Here is a 22735-nt window from a genome sequence, read left to right as displayed (position 1 = left end):
GTCCACTGTCCTCTCAATGAGAGTGGAAAATGCCCCGAAAAAAAAAAATATATATAAAAATAAAGGTTCATCTTATCTTCTTGTCTTGTTTTTAACTTTTAAGATGTTTCACTATATTAGTATCATTATTTATACTATACTATATTTAGTAACATTATTTTTAACTTTTAAGATGTTTCAAAATTTCCTGTTTTGTGTTGTTAATTGTACTACTCTACGAGCCTCTACAATTGCCCCTCGGGGACCAATAAAGTGAATTGAATTGAATTGAATTGAATTGCTGCGCACTAAAGTACATTTCGGCAGCCAGCACAACGAGACGAAGCAAGTATCGCGAGAAAGCGCGAGAACATGGCAACAAGACAACAAAAATAAATTAGTGGACATCAAGCCAGAGTGCATGATGGCGGCGTCGCTGCTGCTGCGCCGGGACAAGAAAGCCACCGCCGCCCACCTGAAGGCAGACCTGAACCGGACCGACAACACCTCCGGGCTCCGGCAACTCCAGGAGCTGCTCGACGCGGTGTTAAACCCGGAGAAACCCCCTGCGGACACGGAGGCGCTGGACTGGTGTAAATGTCTGATCGCTGGAGGAGACGGCTTCGAGGAGTTCTGCAACACGGTCCGCTCCTATGACAACGCGACTCTCTGCGGGCTGGTCTGGACGGCCAACTTCGTGGCGTATCGGTGCCGGACGTGTGGCATCTCACCCTGCATGTCACTGTGTGCGGAGTGCTTCAATAACGGGGAGCACACGGGCCATGATTTCAACATGTTCCGGAGCCAGGCTGGCGGGGCCTGCGACTGTGGAGACAGTAATGTCATGCGAGAGACGGGGTAAGTACAGGCTAATGCTAGGCTAAGCTAAGCTAAGCTAAGCTAACTAGCAGATGAATTTGTTAAGTGTTGTATTGTTTGTTGAATTCTGTATGGATGCTCATGAAGTTCAACCCAGAGCTAAAAATGCAAAATAAATATCAAAGTAAAAAAAAAAAAAATGCAATATTGTATCTAGACTTTATGCAAAAAAAATTATAAAAAATATCAAATATCAAATATCAAATAAAAAATATCAAATATCAAAAAAATATAGACTTTATTCAAAGTATATAAAAATAATAATAATAAAAAAAATATATCAAAACTGTGACAATAATGTGTATATATACGTTTTGACTCAGTCATGCAATATTGTATCTAGACTTAATGCAAAATAAAAATAAAAATATATATTAAAAAAATATATAGACTTTATGCAAAATAAATATCAAAGTTTAAAAAAACAAAACAAAACAATAAAGAAGTAATTAATGTTTGTTGTGTCAATAAAACAATTAATAACAATATATTGCAATATCAAAGGATAAATGTAAAAAAAACAAAAACAATATCAAAACTGTGACAATAATGTGTGTATTCTATTCTATTAGCTAAATTAACTGACTTCCCAACAAGACCTGTCATAACAATACTGGCCGTTAGCTTAGCCAGTTTAGCTAGCTAGCTGGCTAAGCTAAGCTAAGCTAGCTGGCTAAGCTAAGCTAAGCTAGCTGGCTAAGCTAAGCTAGCTAAAGGCCAGTATTGTTGTGACAGGTCTTTTTGGGAAGTCAGTTAACTTAGCTAATACCATTTCCTGATCTGCGTAGTCTGCGTCCAGATAATTCTGTGTGACAAATGCTTACAAATTACTGTCCGTCAGCAACATTTTTCCATATTACTCCTGTCATTTATTAACCCACCACTAAGTAGCTCTGAGGGCTAGCCAGCCTGGCTAACCATAACAGTAATCATCACACAGCTGTGATAGCTATAATCTTTTATTCTTAATAATGGTAACTCACACTCTGCCTTTTATTTACTCCTCTACTTCATGTTTTTTTAATTTTTTTTTATTATACACATTTATCCTTTGGTATTGCTATATATTATTAACTGTTTTTTTTTGTTTGTTTGTTTGTTTTATTGACACAACAAACATTAATTACTTCTTTATTGTTTTCTTCCATTCTTGCATGTTCTTTTTAAATATCTATATATTGTAATTTTCTTAATGAATTATTTATATATATATGTGTGTGTGTATATATATATGTGTGTGTGTGTATATATATGTGTGTATATATATATATATATATATGTATATATATGTGTGTATATATGTATATGTGTATATATGTATATGTGTGTGTATATATGTATATATATGTGTATATATGTATATGTGTATATATGTATATGTGTGTGTATATATATATATATATATATATATATATATATATATATGTGTATATGTTTTTATTTTGTTCTTTTTTATTTTTGTTTATTATTGAATTGACGCTTTCGCAATATTTTTCCCCTGACAGTCATGCCAATAAAGCAAATTGAATTGAATTGAAAAATTTATAGTTTTCCTCTTAGAAACTGTAATGTATGATCACAGTCTAGATAAATATATTGCATGACTGAGTCAAAACGTACACACACATTATTGTCACAGTTTTGATATTGTTTTTTTATATAAACTTTGATATTTATTTTGCATTTTCAGTTCTGGGTTGAACATCATGAGCATCCATACAGAATTCAACAAACAATACAACACTTAACAAATTCAGCGAACAGTACAACATTTAACAAAAACAGTTGTCAGGTGCAACATGTGTATATTCTCCAACAACACATGTTTCATGTTCCATGTAAATTATCCATTTTCCCAGTTCTTGTCAAAGATATTGCTTTTAATTTTTAGTTGGTACGTCAGTTTTTCCATTGAAAAAATATCACGGACAATCTCAAACCAGTGATCTTTCCCTGGAGGTTCCGCTTTATACTAATTTCTTGTCAATGTTCCCTAGGTACATTACAGCACAATTGTTTGGAATAGCATATCTCAAAATGTCATTAATAGTTACATTTACATCATTCCAGAAAGGCTTTAGTTTAGTGCAGCTTCAGAAAACATGGGTATGGTTGGCCTCCAGATTGCCACAGAGCCTCCAACATGGTTAGTTTTGATATTGTTATCTTGAGTAACAACATATTGTGACATCAGATTGGGTCAGCATCAAACAGCTGACTTTGCTGCTGACTGATTCGTCTCAGTCAAACAGTCTGAGCAATATGAGCAAGAGTAGTTTGTGTGTTGATATGGATCACACTATGTGTATGGGCAGGGATTAAAAAAACTCCCAGATTCCTGTAATGCTCACTTAATCCCAATCATCTTTAAACCTCAACCCAATCGAAAATATTCAAACTATATACATTGCTGTAGTGACAATTATTACATATTTTAAAGGTAAACAAAACTTAAAAATAAAATGATATTTAAACCCAACCTTGTGGTTTGGCAGGACTATTATGGAGCTTCTACTGGAATAATATTATAATTAAAACAAAAGTTGATTAATGAACGAGAGAGGGAGAGCGAGAGAGAGAGAAATGTCGAGTCTGATCTTTACGAGAGGTCTGCAACATCAACATTTGTTTTTCTTCTGACAGGTTCTGCAGACGGCATCGGTTGAGAACGGGGGAGAATATCCCCTCAATACCTCGAGACCTTCTCTTGATGTCTGAGATGGTTCTTCCTCGCTTTATCCTGTGTATCATACAGTATCTGAGAGACGGATACATTGAAGCAGGTGAAAACACTCATGACAACAGTCTTCTCTTTACTGAGACGTGAGATAATATACTTTGGCCTACTGACCATCTTGAACAATAGCTGTAACCATGAAAAAATACTAAGGCTGTCAATGGATTAAAATATTTAATCGCGATTAATAGCATGATTGTCCATGATTAATCGCGATTAATTGCAAATTAATCACACATTTTTTATCTGTTCAAAATGTACCTTAAAGGGAGATTTGTCAAATATTTAATACTATTATCAACATGGGAGTGGGAAAATATGCTTGCTTTATGCAAATGTATATATATATATATATTTATTATTGGAAATTAATTAGCAACACAAAACGATGACAAATATTGTCCAGAAACCCTCACAGGTACTGCATTTAGCATTAATTCGACAAGTCGCAAGTTGCGTTAATGTGTTAAAGAAATTAGTGTCCTTAAAATTAATTTGTGGTAACGTGTTATTATCGCATTAACTTTAACAGCCCTAAAAAATAGTTTTAAATGTGTCTGTGTCTTTCAGAAACAGAGGATCAAATGTATTCCATAATCTTTCATTTGCATTGATATTTTTTATATGATTTGGATGTCCTGTTGCTGTTGCATATCAAATGCAAAACACCCCAGCTGCTGTGCAAGCTGGTTACCAGTGTGTTATACAACTGTTTACATAAAATATGATGATCACAAAGTTCTGAGTCTGATATATCTCTTATCTTGCTTTACCAGACACCTCAACTGAGAGAGATCTACAGAAAGTTCTGCAGCAGCTGGAACCTCAGATCTCCTTCCTTGAGGAGCTCACGAAGATGGGCGGCGCAATGAGGACTGTACTGACAAAGATCTTGACCAATCAGCAAACATTCAAGGAGTTGAGCATGGGTAAATATCTATACTAGAGTTTTTATGTTAGACCAACAAAGGTTGCTAATTATCAAGTATTGCCATACCACAGAGTTTTAGTGGTTTCTTTCTTGGTTTTTGGAAATATTTTTAAATTATTGAAGTAATGTTATTTTGTTGTTTCTTTATTGTCACACCTATGAACATTTTCAAAACTTGAAATAAAAACAAAATACTGCAATTTATAACTTTTATTGCTGAAATATAAAGAAATGTTTTTTTGGTCTGTGTTTTTATCTAAGCCTTGCATAACCTAATCCAGGTCTCCTTTGCTAGAAATCCTGCACATTTACTTATGATAAAGCTTTCTTTCCTTTGAGATTTTGACATAAAGTAATTGTTGCATTTCCTGTTTTGCTTCACTCTTGCAGGCCAAGAGGAGAATTTGTATGCTAAAAAGAACTATGACAAGTATTTGTCAGCCTTGCAGAATTCAGGTCTTGTTTCTATGGAGGAGAAAGCCCAAGGTGCTACTGGTGATGTCGCTGTTGGTGCTGAAGGAGGTGCAGGAGCGATGGTCCTATTGGGTAAGATAACCATTGCATTTTATATGAAACATATTTTCATTTACCATCTGTCAGCCATTGAATATGGCTTTAAATCTGTTTTGAAATTCTTGATAATTTGCATTATTTCTTTTACGAGTCTAAGCCCTGCAGGTGCCAGAAATGACAAGTCATTGCTTGGACTTTTCTTTCAAACTTTATCCCAGAGCACCACAGTCCTGTGAACTTGCAGTAACCACTTTCTCTAACACTTTTGATACACAGTTTACTTGAACTGCCTACATCATAGCTTTTAGTGCTGCACAATTTTGAAAAAATATCTAATTGCGATTATTTTTTTACTGATTTTGCAATTGCAATATGATTTGTGATATTAGAGGGAATGATAATTTTTACATTATTATTCTCATTTTCATTGAAAAACATATAAAAACTATTATGATGTGTTTTTGTGGGGATCTATACCAAACAAAGATGTTTCTTAAGTCTGTAGAATATGATGTGTAGGGCTAGGACATCTCTGCAGAACCAACATTTTTATTTTAAAATGATATTTTCTCACACATTTCTCCTTTAACAAATATTGCGATTTTAACAAATACTGCGATTTGAAAAGTGCAGTAGGTCATATTGCAATTTCGATCAAATTTTGATTAATTGTGCAGCCCTAACAGCTATTCCAGATAGTATTCATGTATGAAATCGTTAGGTAAAGATAAGCAAATAAAGTATATCTCCAAACAGCTCAGACCTCAGCACTTATTTCTAGAGAAATCAAACTTTTCATACATGATTTTCAAGGAATTAGAAAGTGTGTCACAGCCTATTTTAAGTTACCCATGTCGAATATTGCTGTTTGAACAAATTGTCAGTTTTGCAAATTGTGATATCTACATGTTTGTCCAGCGGCTTAAGATGCTGCTAATGGATACTTGTGGCTAAATGTTTTTCTTGGTTTTCTTAGCAACCGGCGCACCAGGGAGCCCAGATGAGTCTAATAAAGAGGTATGTGCCAGCATCACGTATAGAATAATTAACCAATTTTAACCATTTTCAACTCAAAGTCTAGTTTAGGGTCCAAAAGATTATTATGGATTTTTTTTACTAATATATGAATCATTTTGTCTGTTAAAGGAACAATATGTAGTACGTCTGACATCTAGCGTTTTAAAATGGGTAACTGCAGTCCAAATTCAAAACATTGGAGCTGTGGCTCGTCTGCTCCTCCGATGTGACTGATAGCAGTTAGCATGTGTTAGCCTCACATCATTAGCATCTGGCCAGCAGTAACGTTAGTCGGAATCACAGCTGTGTGTCTCAAATACTCGCTGCCTTGATAACCCAGCCCCACACGGCCCACAGAGAGATGTGCCGAGGCTTTTCAGGTCGGATAGAATCTAACTTTAACGTTATCTCTGTTGATCCGGTTCGTTTGCTTGCTTCCATGGCTGCAGAAGGCTTTGTTTGCGTGCCAGTTTGTTTCATATGTGGCAACGGGGTGTTGAAATTGGCAGTGGACGGGATCACACCGGCCAAAACAAAAACGGACATTCCGCACCAGAATGTAAATTTCAAAGGAGAACATACTGGCTGTAGCATTGTTGTCGGAGAAGACAGTATTTCAATTTTGCATGTTTCCTTAATCTCTGATGACATATATCATGGTAATTTTAGGATTTATTAGAGTAAATATTTTACATATTGGTTCTTTTAATGTAAAACAAAATTGCACCTCACAAGTGACCAACGCCTACATAGATGTCTTATCCAACAATCCAAAAATATTCAGTTTGTAGATTTTTAGTTTTTCACTTGATACATAATTAAATGATTAATCGATTACCTAAATGGTGTTGCTGTTTTTTCCTCAACATTTCAGGTTAGTCTTTTTCAATTTGATATGACTGAAGAGTAACTGTTAAACATTTTGTAAAAGTGTTGGTTGAAATTTGTGTTGTTTTTTTTTCCTCTCAGGAGGACCAAGATGCAGGACAGTCTGTTGGACAAAGGAAGAGGGTTAAGCTGAGCAGCAGTACCAAAGGTGAGTGTAAAGAAAATATAATGCATTAGTATATGTTACATGAAACGGCCATCTTATTTTGTGCCTTTTCTGCCCTCAGACCCGTGTATTATTGAATCTCTGAAGCATAAATGCTTCCTGGAGGAGTTGCTGTTTTGGACAATAAAATATGAGTTTCCTCAGAAGATGGTCACTTTCCTACTAAACATGTTGCCAGATCAAGATTACAAGGTATTTTCTCTTCCATGTTAACATTTTTTATCACTTTTAGATGCATGTCTGGCCTTTTGTTGTAATATAATCTCTTTTCACGTCATGGCATATACTCGGGTAATTAAAAAATGATGCTTGTCATATAGAGTATATTAGGTTTTGAAATTAAAATGGAATCCTCCTCTTAAAAGCGACAGCATCATAACAGAAAGCCTTAATTGTGTCATGGGCTTTTCTCCTCTTCTCTGGCAGATCACTTTTACAAAAACATTTGTTCAGCATTATGCATTCATCATGAAAACACTGATGAAAAGCCACGAGTCAGATACCATGTCCAACCGCATTGTACATATTAGTGTGCAGCTGTTTAGCAACGAGGAGCTGGCTCGACACGTGACGGAGGAGTGTCAACTGCTGGACATAATGGTCACAGTTCTCCTCTACATGATGGAGAGTTGCCTTATTAAAAGTGAACTTCAGGGTAAGTTGTCCAGATGTGTCAGATGTCTAATTATTTTTGATTTAACACACCTCGCCACACTTGAAAGAGTTTCTGTAAAGAATGAAGCAGCAGGTGGCTGATGTGATACTCAGTTTTGATCACCACACCACGTGAACAGCATGAGATTTTCTGACTAGTTTTTTTAGAAGTGATTGCTGACATTGCAGACTGATCATGAACTTCTCTGGCAGTATGCATGATGAAACTGTTGCTTTACCAAATTGAAATTCACGTTCGAAGATGGAGCTTTAATGTCACAACTCAAAATGTCAGATTGTATGCAATTGTTTAAGAGATCCGCGGTTATGGATTGGGCCACAAGGTATGGATGACATGACCAGGAGGTCATTATTATACATGAATGGTTCATGATTTACTTTATATTCATAAAGACTGCACACTCTCATTTTTAGTAGCACAAATCGGGTACATGAAGCCTGTGAAAAGGTTATAGGAAGGAAAAACTGGACTGCTTTCAAAAGAGCAAACTGCAGCTGTTAATTTTGCTTTGTATGTTTAATTATTCTCAGTGCAGAAAAAAACATGCACAGATGTTTCATCCCTCTAGCCTTTCTCATTGTGCAGGCTCTGGGTGAAATGAGCTTGAATTTAAAATTTATTTGTGCAGTCCTTTTTTATAAAAACTGCAGACAAAATTTTTACCCTGTAAAGCAGCCAGGTGTTGAGTTGTGTAACTTTCAAGTGTATTGTCTTTTTCCACATATTTGTTCCTTTTCTTTTTGTTTTTAAATGACAAAGTGAACCATTAACTTAATGTCCATGTGTTTCCTTGTCTCTTGTTTTTTTTTTCCTTTTTAGATGAAGAGAACAGTCGCCATGTTGTGGTGAACTGCAGCGAGGCTCTGTTGAAGAACAACACCTACTGGCCATTAGTTAGTGATTTTATTAACATCCTCTCACACCAAAGTGTAGCGAAAAAGTTCCTGGAGGACCATTCATTGTTGATGCTGTGGATGAGCTTTGTGTCATTTTTCCAAGGTAAGTCATAGTTGGATAGGTAAATGGTATATTCAAAGCAATTTGTTCCCCATGCATCAATTTTGTAAAACATTATCCACAATAAATGTAAACTTTGAATGCATAACTAAGTATCTAGGAGAGATACTCTTGAGTGCTCTGCTGTATATCTACCTTTTGATAATTCAGATTAGAAGTTTAACAACTGAGACAAATGGTCATGAAGCAGGTGTTGCTCTTGGATCCAATAGCATCCTCTCCGTGACCCATGAGGTCAAGCATAACACTCAGACTTTATATAGCAACAGTATGCTTAATCACACAGACGGACCTCACTTGTCCTCTACTGATAATGCCTCAGAAAAAAGTGTATGACTCTGGCTCTGGATCAGGATTGTGGTTAGCACTACTCACTTGCCATGTCTACTCTACCACCACAGCCCTAAAAATAACACTCACCCTTGCACAGTGGGCTGGAGTATCCTCTTGCTGACTTAATGTGCACAGTGTCACTATTACATTGTATGCTTGTCTGCTGCACTGCTCCTGCTTTAAATTCTGGTGTTTTAATACTGATTTATTTCATCAGACACATTTGATTTCTAAGAATAGAAAAATATTTGCTTATATGGTAACACACATATAAACAGACATTTTGATATGTGCAAGAACAAAAAATATATTTAGGGGTAAAGAGGTCTACACTGAATTATCACAAGGTTCACACTGTGGTTTTTAAATTGATTTCTCATATGAGCATTACAAAGCCATGTAACGTGGTGACTGTCTAACCGTTTAAACCATTTCCTGCTGTGATAGGTATGAACCTGAATAAGCGGGAGTTGAACGAGCACGTGGAATTTGAGTCTCAGACATACTATGCAGCATTTGCAGCAGAGCTTGAGGCCTGTGCACAACCAATGTGGGGTCTCTTAACACACTGCAAAGTCAAAGTAAGTCCTGCCTTTACACTCACACACACATTTCCTGTGTGTAGTCCTGATGATCTGGAGTGATGGAACATGCATCTCAAGCATCCTGTGCTGCACGCACCTACTGTCTAACCCTATATCGATGTTAAACATAAATTGTCTGTTAACAGGAGACACAGGAATATACTAAGACTGTGGTACGCTACTGCTTGGAGACCCTGCAGATCTGGTTTGATGCCATTGGCTTCATTGACGAGGTACATTTCAAATCCAAACCACTGTGTTTACAAGCAAGCTTTCTCCCCACAACCCTGTTTCTCATGGCTCTTATTTCTGTTATAGCCTGCCCCAAATCAAGTGACATTTCACCTGCCACTGCACCGCTACTATGCCATGTTCCTCAGTAAGGTATGTCAGAGGCTCTCATCTCTTAAGACATGACTCTGCAGTATTTTCTTGCGTGTTTTTAATTGTTTGGTTGAAAATTCTCAGGCTGTAAAGTGCCAAGGCCTGGACCTGGACAGCCTCCTGCCTGACCAAGAGATGCTGATGAAGATCATGGTGCATCCACTCCAAATCCAGGTATAACACTAGATGCCCATAAACAGATGTGGTTTATATTCATATATATAACCCCTCCAAGTCTGTAGCCACATGTTAACTAAAACTTTGCTATGTATGGCTAAAGGCATGCCTGTCAGAGATCCACAGCAACATGTGGGTCAGGAATGGTCTGCAGATCAAGGGACAGGCTATGACCTACGTGCAGTCACACTTCTGCAACTCCATGATTGACCCAGACATCTATCTGCTCCAGGTTTGTATTGCTTTATAACTCATATACTGTTATGATTATATACAATAATCAATTTTCATTTTTTTATTCCTATCTGAATTTCTCTTTCTTTATTTGTTTATTTTACAGGTTTGTGCATCAAGACTAGATCCTGACTACTTTATCTCAAGTGTCTTTGAGAGGTAAGCTCCAACTCCTACACATGCATTCTTAGAATAATTAAAATTTTTAATGCAACACAGCTTAGAAGCATTGTATACGCTGTCTTCTGTCACACAGATTCAAAGTGGTCGACCTGTTGACGATGGCGTCTCAGCATCAGAACGCTGTGTTGGACTCTGAGCAGGAGAGGCCGATGCTTGAAGGAGCACTGACCTTCCTGGTCATATTGACAAGCCTTCGCGTTCATTTGGGTAAGTGGTAAAACGGAGGATGCACACAGTCTACAGAGAGTAAGAAATTAACAAATCGATTACAATATAATAAAATAGGCCAATATAATAAAATAAGCCTATGAAAAAATAAAAATGCATTATTTTAAAGGAACTGTGTTCACAGGCAAACTTATTAATTAAACAGACTAAAAGACACAACATCCTATTTGCTTAACCCTTCAGCCTACAATCTAAGTTTTACTAATTGGTATTTAATGTCTGGCTATAATCTTTGTCAGTTTGTCTTTACATTTTACTTCTCACTCTCACTAACAGGGATGACGGATGATGAGATCCTTCGAGCTGAGATGGTCTCACAGTTGTGTATGAATGACCGTACACACAGTGCGCTGCTAGACCTTGTATCCTTCAATACAAATATGTTAAAGAGAAACTCTATTCAGGTCATCCATGGCAATCTTTTTCCTCAAGAGTGTTTTCTTAGATTCCTGAGAATCCCAACCCAAAGAGTGGCATTGTTCCAGGGAGCTGTAGTTTTGAGGAGATGCTCTCTGCTGTGGCTGACTTCAAAGCACCGGTGTTCGAGCCTGGAGGTTCCATGCAGCAGGGCATGTACACACCAAAAGGTAGGAATGTTAAACTTTGTGGTGAAGATGAAGGAATGATTTACAAACAGTCCATTGTAACAAGTATGAAAGGTTTAATGGAGGATGTCACAGAAGTGGCTTTTGTGGTTATGCTGACTAGCTGGCTGTCAGGCTTTGATATTAGTTATTAGGTATAAAGGCCACAGGACTTAGACAGTGAAATTTCTGAACTGAGATGCTGAACGCTCTCTGTTTTTTTGTGGCATCTGCACAGTGGGGTTTGTTTCTGCAGGACACCGTGAACCCCAGAGTGGTAGATATATTTGTCTACTGCCCTCCACTGGCCAACAGTAATGTTAGCAGTAATGAGGACTGCAATGTGTTGGGAATTGGGAGAAAATGGGGGGAAAATCTGCAAATGAATTTAAAGGTCCCACATTATGCTCATTTTCAGGTTCATACTTGTATTCTATATTTCTATTAGAACATGTTTACATGCTCTCATGTTCAAAAAAGCCTTTATTTTCCTTAGTGTCTGCCTGAATATGCCTGCATTTACCCTCTGTTTGAAACACTCTGTTATAGCACATTTCAACAGAATTGCATTGCTAGGCAACAGCTTGGGTTCATGTTTACTTCCCGTCAGCTGATGTCATTCACATACACTGCAACAGGAAATAAATTGGGACACATTTAGAATGCTTACGTTTAATTGTATAAATATTGTAGATTTGTGACATCACAAATGGTCAGAAATCCTGACCGCTTGTTTCAAACGCACAGTTTCAGAATTCGGGTGTGTATTTTTCCATGAATGGAGCGTTTCGATACTTTCACAGTATTTATTATAGCACTTAAACCTGCTTTACAATAAAAAATACATGGAAATCTCACTTTTACAATATGGGACCTTTAAAATTGGTACAGTGTGCCATGTCATATTAAGCAAATGACTGGGCTGTATCTCCTGCTTGAATTGTTTTGATATTGTATTGCACATAATTGAAACAAACTAATGCTCAATGCCTACTTATAGGTAGATATGTAGATGTCTGACAAAACCCACCAAGAGGAAATACATGTAATGTATTGTATTGCAGACCACACACTTTATACTCCAAATTATGAGTAGAAATTAGTAAAAATTATGAATATGAGGCCTTGATCATTAGATCTGTCATTAGTCCTCAGCAGACCACTAGGGGGCAGGCTTACACCACTTACATGGAGAAGGTGAAAATAGGCAGAAAGTGAATCAATGTCACTTTGTACCAGAGGTTACAAAACATTTCTCTCCCTTTTTCTAAACTAGCGGAGGTGTGGGAGAAGGAGTTTGACCCCATCATGGTCGTTCTCAGAACGGTCTATCGGCGTGACGTCCAGTCAGCAATGGACAGATACTCAGCATTGTAAGTTAACACTGTTGCCTTGATTTCCCCAATTAAATAGTTTGTTTATATGATTTAGAAATGTGATTAACATTTCTATCACTGTATATCACATATTGTCCTTGCATTTTGCTCGACGGTACTCTATTCGTTGGTCAGAGTATTCATGTTCAGTCATCCTGACAAAACCAACCTGCATCATGCTCTGTTCAGTGTCGTAGGGTCAACTCTCTCACCTATCCATGAAAGGACATGATAAGGAAGGTCAGGTCTACTGGGTGCTCAAGTTGGTTCCAATTAGATAGCTGTCTAGAAAAATCAATATTTCAGTCTAAATTGTAATAGAATTGAGGAAATCTTTCTTGTTTGATTATGGTACAGACGTCTTCCAAGACAAACGTGTCCATGGAGGTGAAGGAGATACCTCGGGGTTAATTTTCTTTAAGGTCGCCGGAACGTGTGAAGATGCTAATTATATCGAAAGGGTCTCTCACTGAGTGCGTCTGTGTTTGAAATAGTAGTTGGGAAGATAACCTTTTTATAATGGGATTTTAGGCTTTCTTTGGTGTAGCTTGAAAGTAGATAATTGTCCTTCTTTCACATAGACTCTACGCTTTTCTAGGCCAGTTTTCTATGTCCTAAACCAGACGAAACTAAAGCGTATTTCTCCTTGAAACATATTGAAGCTGCCATTGCCACCTTCAGAGTCTGATACCAGCCTCATGTTACTCATTCACGCTGTTTGAATATGATGGATTGCCTGTCAGGCTGGCCCTGGTTTTATATAACAATGATCCCATCATCACTAATAGAGTGAGCGACTGTGCTGCCTGTCTGCTGCTCTGTTGCATAGACTAAAACCTTTTGTACAGTGAATTACTCTGAACAATGTAAGGTGTCACTTCATCAAACTCTTATTTCTCTCATCGTCTTGCTTTATGTTGAAATACAACCACTCTGTTGTATGTAAGCTAGCTCACGCCCTTATGGGTGTGGTAATTACTATGTTCTGTGTGCTACTGATTGTTCCTCTGATATTTTCTTTCTTGTTGATGTCACCTAGTTTAAAACAGTCTGGACTTCACACCGGCAACCCATGGCCACCTTACAAGGAGAGGACTCCTCTGCATCCATGTTACAAAGGTCTAATCAAGCTGTTGCACTGCAAGACGCTGCACATTGTGATATTCACTCTCCTTTACAAGGTGAGCCTTTTAACAACTGTATTCATGTGGTATAATACATGGCTGCCCTTGCATCTCAATTTACTTCTTGAGCTAAATTAGAAGCGCTTCTGTTTGCCATATTTAATTGGTGTACATGTAATATCACTTGGCAATTAATTGATGTTGACATTTTACAAGATATTGGTACAATACCGGACAGTCCAAGGATAGAAGGTGCAGCACAAAATGATTAGATCACATAGTGTTCATGAGGCATAATGTAGAATCAAAAAGACAAGCACTGACAGGCAAACAATTTTTTAATTGTATCTAGGGATGTCATGATCCCAGAAATGTAATATTCGATACCAATATCAGTGAAATGCCATGATTCTTGATACCCAATTTGATATTGTGGTAAAAACAAAACAGTAAATCCAATGCACTTCAACATACACTCCTTTTATTACTGTTCATATACTGTTTTTTGCTAATTTATTATTAATTCCTGATGATCCTCAAGTTTCGTGCCAAAAACAAAATTTTTACAATTACATTTGAACACATCATGATAATGTTATAATTTACCTTTACCCAATACTGATTTTTACTGAATACCTCCGTATATTAGCTGTTAGCTCCGTTATTTAGATCTGTTGTTCACAATGTAGCATTATCAAGGAAATTTTCAATCATCCCCTGGACAACAGGATGTCGTTGGTCTCAAGCCCTGATCCGCAAAACGGATATGTCACGTGTTCAGAATTTTGGCAACGACGTGGTACCCAAGTTTTGGTTCTTGTGACATCCCTAATTGTAACAACAGTGGCATAGTTGGCATCAGAGGGGGATAATATGTGTCTGTTCTTCGGTATAAACGAATAGTTTGATTTGTTCTAGATATGGATGGATCACCCGAACATGTCAGAGCATGTGCTGTGCATGGTGCTGTACCTGATTGAGCTGGGCTTGGACAACCAGGTTCAAGACAACAAGGGGGATGAGGTGAGATATGGGTGTTTGAGTTAAAACCACGCTGTCCAGACTTCCAGTGTCCACCAGTGTCTTACAGGATCTTATGTTTCCAGGAGCCTTGCATTGAGGAGCACTGCCATGACAGCTGGTTCCCAGGCACAAACCTGCTCTCCAATCTGCACCACGTCATCAACTTTGTGAGGGTTCGGGTTCCTGAGACGGCTCCTGAAGTGAAGAGAGAGGCCCCTCCCAGCACCAGCACCGAAGCTTCTTCTTATGGCCAGGTAAAAGGTAGCTCTGCCTGTTGGCTGAGCTGGATAATGCGATGTCACTGTAATAAAAACAACGAAGTGAAACTTCTGGTGGCTATACGGACTGCAAGTGCTGGGGAAAAAAGCTGAACATCTAAATGCTCAATACCTAAATGCTCAACACCAAGATATTTTTCTCAGGAGATCCAAGCTAAAAGGCTAATGATTATTGGACTTGAATTCATCCGGTGTCAAAAAACACACTCTAATGCCAATGTTGCTGTGTATCTGCTGGATTGTATCTGCAGGCAATTGTCTGCTTAAAGGTTAACACTTGATAATTGAAGAGCATGCCAGGCCTGTGTTGCTGTCGATCTTGTTTTGTATCTTTTTGTCCTCCAGCGGTCGATGGACCAGCACAGTGCCGGTCAGGCATGGTTTCCACTCGTTCAGTTTGGCACACAAAACAATACATGGCGCTTATGCTGGCTTGAATTGATGGCTCTGTGCTGCAAGTTAACAAAATATCATGTGTACCAACAGCATCATAAACAATATAGATTCATAAACACTTATTTCACATGGCATGCAGTGGCTGAATCTAAATAGAAAAGGTGCTGTAGTGTCTCCAACTACTCTTATATGCTGTGAAAAGATAGGATTTGATCCACCTGCTGCTGTTTGATTATCAGCTGATAGGGACTAATCATTATACCTGCTGCCTCATATGCTTTCATTCCATTCACCTAAGTTTCACCACCCTTGCTACTACATAACAAGCAGCACACCAGCAGACCACAGGGAGCATAGCCAAAGACATGGTCCTGTCATCAGTGTGAGGTTGCCAAGCAACCAGTGGAAACTACAGGACGTGATTGCTCCCGGCCAAGAAATAATCCGCAACTTAGTAGTGTAAACAATTTTTTCCCCTTCAGATTTTGAAGAAGTTCACATATCAGACTTCAGGAGAAAGTTTTGGGTCACATCCCTTAAAGGAATAGTTAGGATTTTTTTTTAAGTGGGGTTGTATGAGGTACTTATCCATAGTCCTTGTATTACCTCCAGTAGACGGTGGTGGTCACGCCTCTGGCTCTGAGAAACGGACAGGAGTACCGGCACAGGAGCAAAGCAATGTACTGCAGCTGCAAAACGTATTTTAACCACCTACTAGAAAGGCCAGCCTAAGAAAAATCAATATCAGTTTAAGCGTACTCTTTATTTAGAATATTTTCTGACTGGGAACTGAACTGAAAGTGAAACTATCTACGTATACTGTTTTTGTCAGTCTGCTGGCTTTGCAGAGAGCATAGATAAGTTTCAGGTAGGTTCCCTGTCGGAAAAGGCTTTCTGACGGTGGTGAAATATTCTAAATACGACATAAACTTGAATGGATATTGATATTTTTAGGTGGGCCTTTCTTTTAGGTGGCTAAAATACGTTTTGCTGCCGTCTCCATCCACATCAGTACATTGCTTTGGTTCCGTGTCGGTACTCCTGTGTGATTCTCCAAACTGGGGGCATGCCAACCGTCATCTACTGTAGGCAATACACAGACTATGGATAAGTGCCTCATATAACCCCACACGAACTATCCCTTTTAATGAATAATTTCTGGTCCAACATCCATATTTCATTTCATTTTGGATGCATAACCATGCTTTTTGGTACAGACATTCATGGTCTCTACAGTGATAAATCCTAGTGACTTTGGTGCTCTGCTGACTTCTTTGAGTTCTGCCCTGACATGCATACGATTTATTTATCACTCTTGCATTGTTTGTCTGGTACCTTCATGTTCCCCTTTCATTTCATTGCTATTATTGTTGTTCGTTTTGCTGTACTTGCTCCACAGAACTCCAGGCGTCTTACAGGGAATTGGAGAGAGGTAGTTATCTACATCCATTTCTATAAAAAGGCTGATGGCTTTGATGCCACTAGCAGCTGTGTTTGTCTACTTTTTATCTTAATAATGAAAGTATTTCTTTGCACACGTTTGTTTTGTGCTTTTCAAAGGGGGTCTGCCTTGGTGTGTTATGGAGTGTGTGTATAATGCTGCGCTTCAGCAGTTTCCCTCCCTCTTGACTGCCGAAACTAATTACATGTGAAATGCAGGTTTGGGTAAACGCTTTTTAACCGCATGTCAGTATGATTGATGTCGCCTTGACTGGGCTGTATTATGTATGTTTATTTAACAGTGCAGCTCTGGTCCTTTTTGTCAGGTCAGGTCATGGCTTGCGTGCCCATCAGGATGATTTGAATTTTATGCAGGAATATGGTTGTTCTGAGTGCTATCAGCAAAGGTATTCATGAAACGTCAGCTGGAATCTTATAATGGACATTTAATTTGACTTTTATGTGTATTGTGCTTGTCTGACTGGTAATGAATCACCCCTCCAATCCATCAAAGTCAATCAGACTACTAGTGATGTCATTTTAGGAGGTTGCGTTTGAGCTCAAAGACAGATCTGCCAAAGCACCCAGATGCAGGTGGAATGAAGGGATGCTGTCACAAGAGTTTTCTCTTTATCTGTTTTCATATTTTGCTGATGTGACGTGGGCTTGATACTTGAAATGTTGTGTGCTGTGACAAATTTAGTTTTTTTTATGTACCACATGTGTTTACAGTGTGTCCATATAGCTTTAATCATAGGGCATGGCATTAACGCTGCCAGACTTGGGTGTTGGATCACCCATACAAAAACAAATGTTCTTGTGATTAGGGCTGCAACTGACATTTTTACTTTTTTTTTTTCTTCAAATATTACTCAAACCGATTAATCAATTATCAAAATAGTTTGCAATTGATTTAATAGTCGACAACTTATCGATTAATCGTTGCAGCTCTAGTCGTGATGTTGTAAGGTGTTTCACACAAAAATGTTCACCAAATATGTACTCTCATGGAAATGAGTAAAATGTAAAAAAAAAATGTCTCTGTTTTCTTAGAACCTGCGTGAAGCTCAGGTGTTCAGCCTTGTAGCGGAGCGGAGGAGGAAGTTCCAGGAGATAATCAACCGCAGCAACACTGAAGCCACCCAGGTCGTCAGGCCCAAGAGCTCCTCAACACGCTGGGTCCCACCAGGCACTCCCCCTCAGCTGGTGACAGAGATCCTGGAGATCCGGGAGAGCATGCTGTCCCTCCTCATCAAGCTCCACCAGAAGCTGTCGTCCAAGCAGAACTCTCTGTCGGCTTCCTGGCTGGACGATATGGACACGAGTCGTCACACTCATGGAGACGGCATCACAGCCATTGAGCGCATCCTCACCAAGGCAGCCGCGCGCAGCTGCCAAATCAAGCGTAGCATCCAGGACATTTGTGGAAAGGTGTGTCCTCCTGTGCCACCAAAGAAGAACAGTCCCTCTGACAAGAAAACCATGGATAAAGAAGAGAGGTAACATAATCGTGTAGTTTTTATTTGTTAAATAACATATTCGCCACTATGGATTTACTTTTGCACAGCTCTGTGCTGCATATTAATATTGCTCATTATCACTTTGCAGTGGTTGTGCATTGATATTGTGGCCATACAGCTATCTTAAAATAGAGTTGTCATCATTTGTGTTATTATATTTAAGACATATCTATATATCTTTGCTTATAACACTACAAGAAATTTGTCACAGTACAGTTGCAACAGCTCAAAGCGCCAAGTCATGTGTGCAAGCATAATCAGTGTGTACAGTATCCACTATTGCCATATGTGTTGCCATTAACAATGTAGTATATCTTTGCACCACCATGAAAATGGGGTCCATTGGCTGTTTTTCGAAAAATCAAGTCAAACTCGGTGGGTTTTGACTCTCCACCTCACATTCACCCACTAGTCCGTGCCTCCCATTTCCCTCCTCTAATGATGATGAAATGGGCTATAACAGTTTAATAATTGCCTTCTTTTGGGGTTGGCTTCACCCCACAGACAAAGGTAAAGGTAGAAGATCTCCCATTCACACCAACTAGTGCTGTTTCCAAGGCAACCGTCAGGCAGCCGTGCGGTCAGTGGCAGCGAGAAGTGAGAAGCTGCTGCCCATTCCTCATGCTGTTTGTCGGCACCCCTGAAGCCATCAGTGAAAACTATTGAGCTGTGACGCTCCTGTCAGCATTTGTTTATGTCATCTTATTAGGGACTTAATTTACAGTCAGCTCTCGCCCTGTAAGTCTGCAGAGTGGGGCTCAACCCGCCATATTAGTTCGATAATCAACCTTTCCAACTTTTATAACACAGCCTTGTTAAAATCAGACACATGCTGTGTATTGAACAGTATTTCCGGCTACATGGGAGAATCTGTTGCACATGCTGTGGGTGATCAGGGGAAACATGCCTCGCACAACAGACATGCTTACTCCCATGTGACTGTAATGCATTTTGTGAAGTGGAAGTGCAGTGATTAATGTTCTTAAATGGAGGAAGTCGGTGCCAGGAACTTATTATCTGGAGCAGAAGTTAAATACTGCATATTGCTGCATATTCATCAAATAGTATCTCACTCTTTTTCTTTCAGACGTCAGAGGGCTAGAGAGAGACAGCAGAAGCTGCTTGCTGAATTTGCCTCCAGGCAGAAGAGTTTCATGGAAACGGCCATGGATGTTGGTAAGAAAAGGCCAGCTCACCTTTTTTTGTCAACTTGTTGCCTCAGTTTTATGGTCTTTTAGAGCTTTAAATTACTAACACATCATTCGCAGCAGCCACTGCCCAATTTCTGTTTGCAAAGAGTGTCCTATCATGGCAGGATGCAATGCAGAAGCAGGAAAGTGACAGCAACGGGGCAAATGTGCTCACACAATCTTTACTTGGCATACTTCATGTAACATAGTTGTAAATAAACGAACAGTATTCAGTCTACTGTCTAATGCTGCACAGCCAAACAGGCGAGCTATTGAGTTACTAACGCATGCATAAGGTGAGGTGTGTGGTGGAGGTGATTAACAAGTGCACCTACACTTCTCATTAGTTTCTCATCCAGTAAGTTTTAAGACATGCATTATGTTAGGACGGCCACGAACTATGAGGCAAAAGTGCTCAATTTCAAGTCTGAATTTTTTGTAAAATATGATTATTTTTTTTTCTTGTCAGTTTAATTCTAGTGAATTTCTCTGGAGAGTCTTTTATTAACTGTAGGCCTCCTCCTTTGTATAATTAAGAAAAATGTATAATGAAAACCTGCACTTTGCACAGAGCACTGTTCTGAATATTTATGCCTTCAGCAAGGACTGAGTACAGCTGCAACAACGTCTTTGATAGATGTGCTTATCAACCTGCATTTGTTCTGACATAGGTGTACAAGACCTTTTATAAAAGCACAAAACACACATTAACACTTTTTGTTTGAAGGACGTCGTGCTACTATAGCCCTTGATGAAAGCGCTGTTGGCTGAAATAAACCTATCATTGCTATACCTTTCTCACTGGGGCAAGGTGACAGTGGGCCGAGTCTGTGCTTGTGGTCTCTGCAGGCCTGTTAGGAGAAATTGAGAGGAGAGCGCTCCTGTGGGAGTGTGGGTGGCTGCTGGCTGAGGGCACATAGGATCAAAGCACTAATAGTGGGCTGGACTCCCAGGGCCCACCTTGACACATCATGGTTAGTGAGTGAATAATGGCTGCTGTGATCAGACCGACCGCTCCGGCAGGACTGTATTATGACCTCTTCTGCACACTTCCTGCTGAGCAGTAACTTTAGGTGCTGTACTTCAAACTCGCTGCTGGCTTTGCGTCATGTACCGAAGTAAGATTTAAATGGGATGGGAAGATGACAATTTAAATTTAAATCAAGTGAATGCACTGTAAGGTGTTTGCAGATAAAATAAAACTTGAATTATATTTAGGATAGTAGGAACTTCTGTTCTAATGTTAATCTTTGCATAACTTCCTGGGGTCTCATTTGTAACTGTTGCATACACAGTGGGCTACCTCCAGGTCTGAGAAGTGAAGCCAATGGGGAAGTGCCTTAAACTTGCATTCTTTCTAACAACCAGCAGGGGGCGACTCCTCTGGTTGTAAAAAGAAGTCTGAATGTACATAAGTCTATGAGAAAATGAACCTACTTCTCACTTGATTTATTACCTCAGTAAACATTGTAAACATGAGTTTATGGTCTCAATGGCTAGTTTCAAGTCTTCTTCAACACAGCATGATGTTCATTTAGTAAATTATGGTCCCATTTAGAGTCAAATAGACCATAAAGCACAGTAACTTTAGGGCGTGGCTACTTTGCGATTGACAGGTCGCTACCTCGGCGTTGCCCGGTCTGGGAGTTGTCCTTGTTCCTGTCTTATAACTTTAACTCTTTCACAGTGTGTTATCAGTTCATTAAAGTTAATTATAACCTTTTTTGTCGCCTGAAAATGTCTTATTCAGCATTCGGTTGTACTTAGCTCCACCCTCTCGTGTCACTTGTGGTTGCAAAAAGCCAACATGGTGACAGCCAAAAACCAAGATGGCAATGGCAAAATGCTGAACTCAAGGCTTCATAATGGCAGTCCACAAACCAGTGGGTAATGTCACAGTGACTACGTCCACTTCTTATATACGGTCTGTGCTTACGCACAAAATGGGGCCTGAAAGAGGCGTACGGCACAAAAACGATGGAAGAATGTACGCACCTGTACGGAAACTCTGACCCATACGTACACCAATTTCCCCCGTCTCCCTTGGCTCTGTTTTATAGTCAGATTTTTTTTTTTTAACGCACACCATTTGTGACGACCCCACGTCATTGGTGTGGCTGATGGAAAAAAAATAATCTTAGATATTGTATTGGGGTGGAGGCAGAAATATGTCCGAAACCTGAACAAGTTATACCCATCCTATCTCTGCAAGGAGATGGTCGGTGTCATCATTAACTGAAGCAGCATTCTTTAAGAACAGGCTAACAAAATTAACAAATTAAATTTTTTGTAACAAAATTACAAACCTATTGCAAGCATACAAAACTTTAAAGAGCGTTTACAAATCTATGCTGTAGGAAGCATAAAGCAGCAGCACACCAACAGTTAGTGTGTCCTTGTCGTCTTACCTTTCACTTGTGTTTCTTGGTTGGTGACTCTATGTACCGGGATGGCCTGGGGCTAACGCTGTGGTGTTGTTGACATCTAATGCATCTTTCATTTCCCCAGGAACATAGTGACCTCTCTTGAGAACATATTCCTCCAAAAAGCAATAAATCAATTTCCAACACAGCTTGACATTTGTCCCCAATATTTACTGCTCAAATTGAACACAGTTCTTAACATTTAAAAGTAATTTCACATCAGTAATTAATTTCTAGTGCTTTGCCAATCATGCAGATAGAGGCTGCAGAGAGTGAAATTACGTATGTTCCCAGTATTGATAGATGTTACAGACTCCATTCTTCTTCCCATGACTGACGTGTGGTAAGGAAACCGCTCATAGGAAGTTGGAAGTATGTTCCTAGAATTGGTTATTTTCAGGTTAAATTATAAAAGAGCAGTGTTGTGTAACTGAGGGTGGTATTTGCCGCCTGAG

General features: G+C 39.0%; 1 protein-coding gene across 2 annotated transcripts in view; it reads left to right on the top strand.

Annotated features, from left to right (window-relative positions):
* The first annotated feature begins 341 nt into the window (after positions 1–341).
* Positions 342–22735, top strand: part of ubr3 (ubiquitin protein ligase E3 component n-recognin 3) — a 45781-nt gene continuing 23387 nt past the window's right edge. Inside the window, exons 1-25 of one of the 2 annotated variants that reach the window (XM_074659340.1) lie at positions 342–837; positions 3502–3641; positions 4372–4524; positions 4917–5072; positions 6016–6056; positions 7026–7092; positions 7172–7302; positions 7537–7765; positions 8606–8785; positions 9584–9717; positions 9867–9953; positions 10039–10104; positions 10189–10278; positions 10385–10513; positions 10622–10674; positions 10772–10905; positions 11203–11288; positions 11372–11513; positions 12787–12883; positions 13926–14067; positions 14929–15033; positions 15117–15287; positions 17107–17139; positions 18201–18646; positions 19755–19843. In XM_074659340.1, coding sequence (XP_074515441.1) covers positions 401–837; positions 3502–3641; positions 4372–4524; positions 4917–5072; positions 6016–6056; positions 7026–7092; positions 7172–7302; positions 7537–7765; positions 8606–8785; positions 9584–9717; positions 9867–9953; positions 10039–10104; positions 10189–10278; positions 10385–10513; positions 10622–10674; positions 10772–10905; positions 11203–11288; positions 11372–11513; positions 12787–12883; positions 13926–14067; positions 14929–15033; positions 15117–15287; positions 17107–17139; positions 18201–18646; positions 19755–19843 — 3538 coding nt within the window. In that variant the 5' untranslated portion in view covers positions 342–400. The remainder of the gene's footprint in view (positions 838–3501; positions 3642–4371; positions 4525–4916; positions 5073–6015; positions 6057–7025; positions 7093–7171; positions 7303–7536; positions 7766–8605; positions 8786–9583; positions 9718–9866; positions 9954–10038; positions 10105–10188; positions 10279–10384; positions 10514–10621; positions 10675–10771; positions 10906–11202; positions 11289–11371; positions 11514–12786; positions 12884–13925; positions 14068–14928; positions 15034–15116; positions 15288–17106; positions 17140–18200; positions 18647–19754; positions 19844–22735) is intronic. The other variant, XM_074659342.1, reaches the window with a different exon arrangement.

This window comes from Sebastes fasciatus, chromosome 14 (genome assembly GCF_043250625.1).
Source record: "Sebastes fasciatus isolate fSebFas1 chromosome 14, fSebFas1.pri, whole genome shotgun sequence".
NCBI classification, from domain to species: Eukaryota; Metazoa; Chordata; class Actinopteri; order Perciformes; family Sebastidae; genus Sebastes; species Sebastes fasciatus.
Note: the sequence above shows the minus strand (reverse complement) of the source record. Positions and strands in the feature narration are given on the sequence as shown.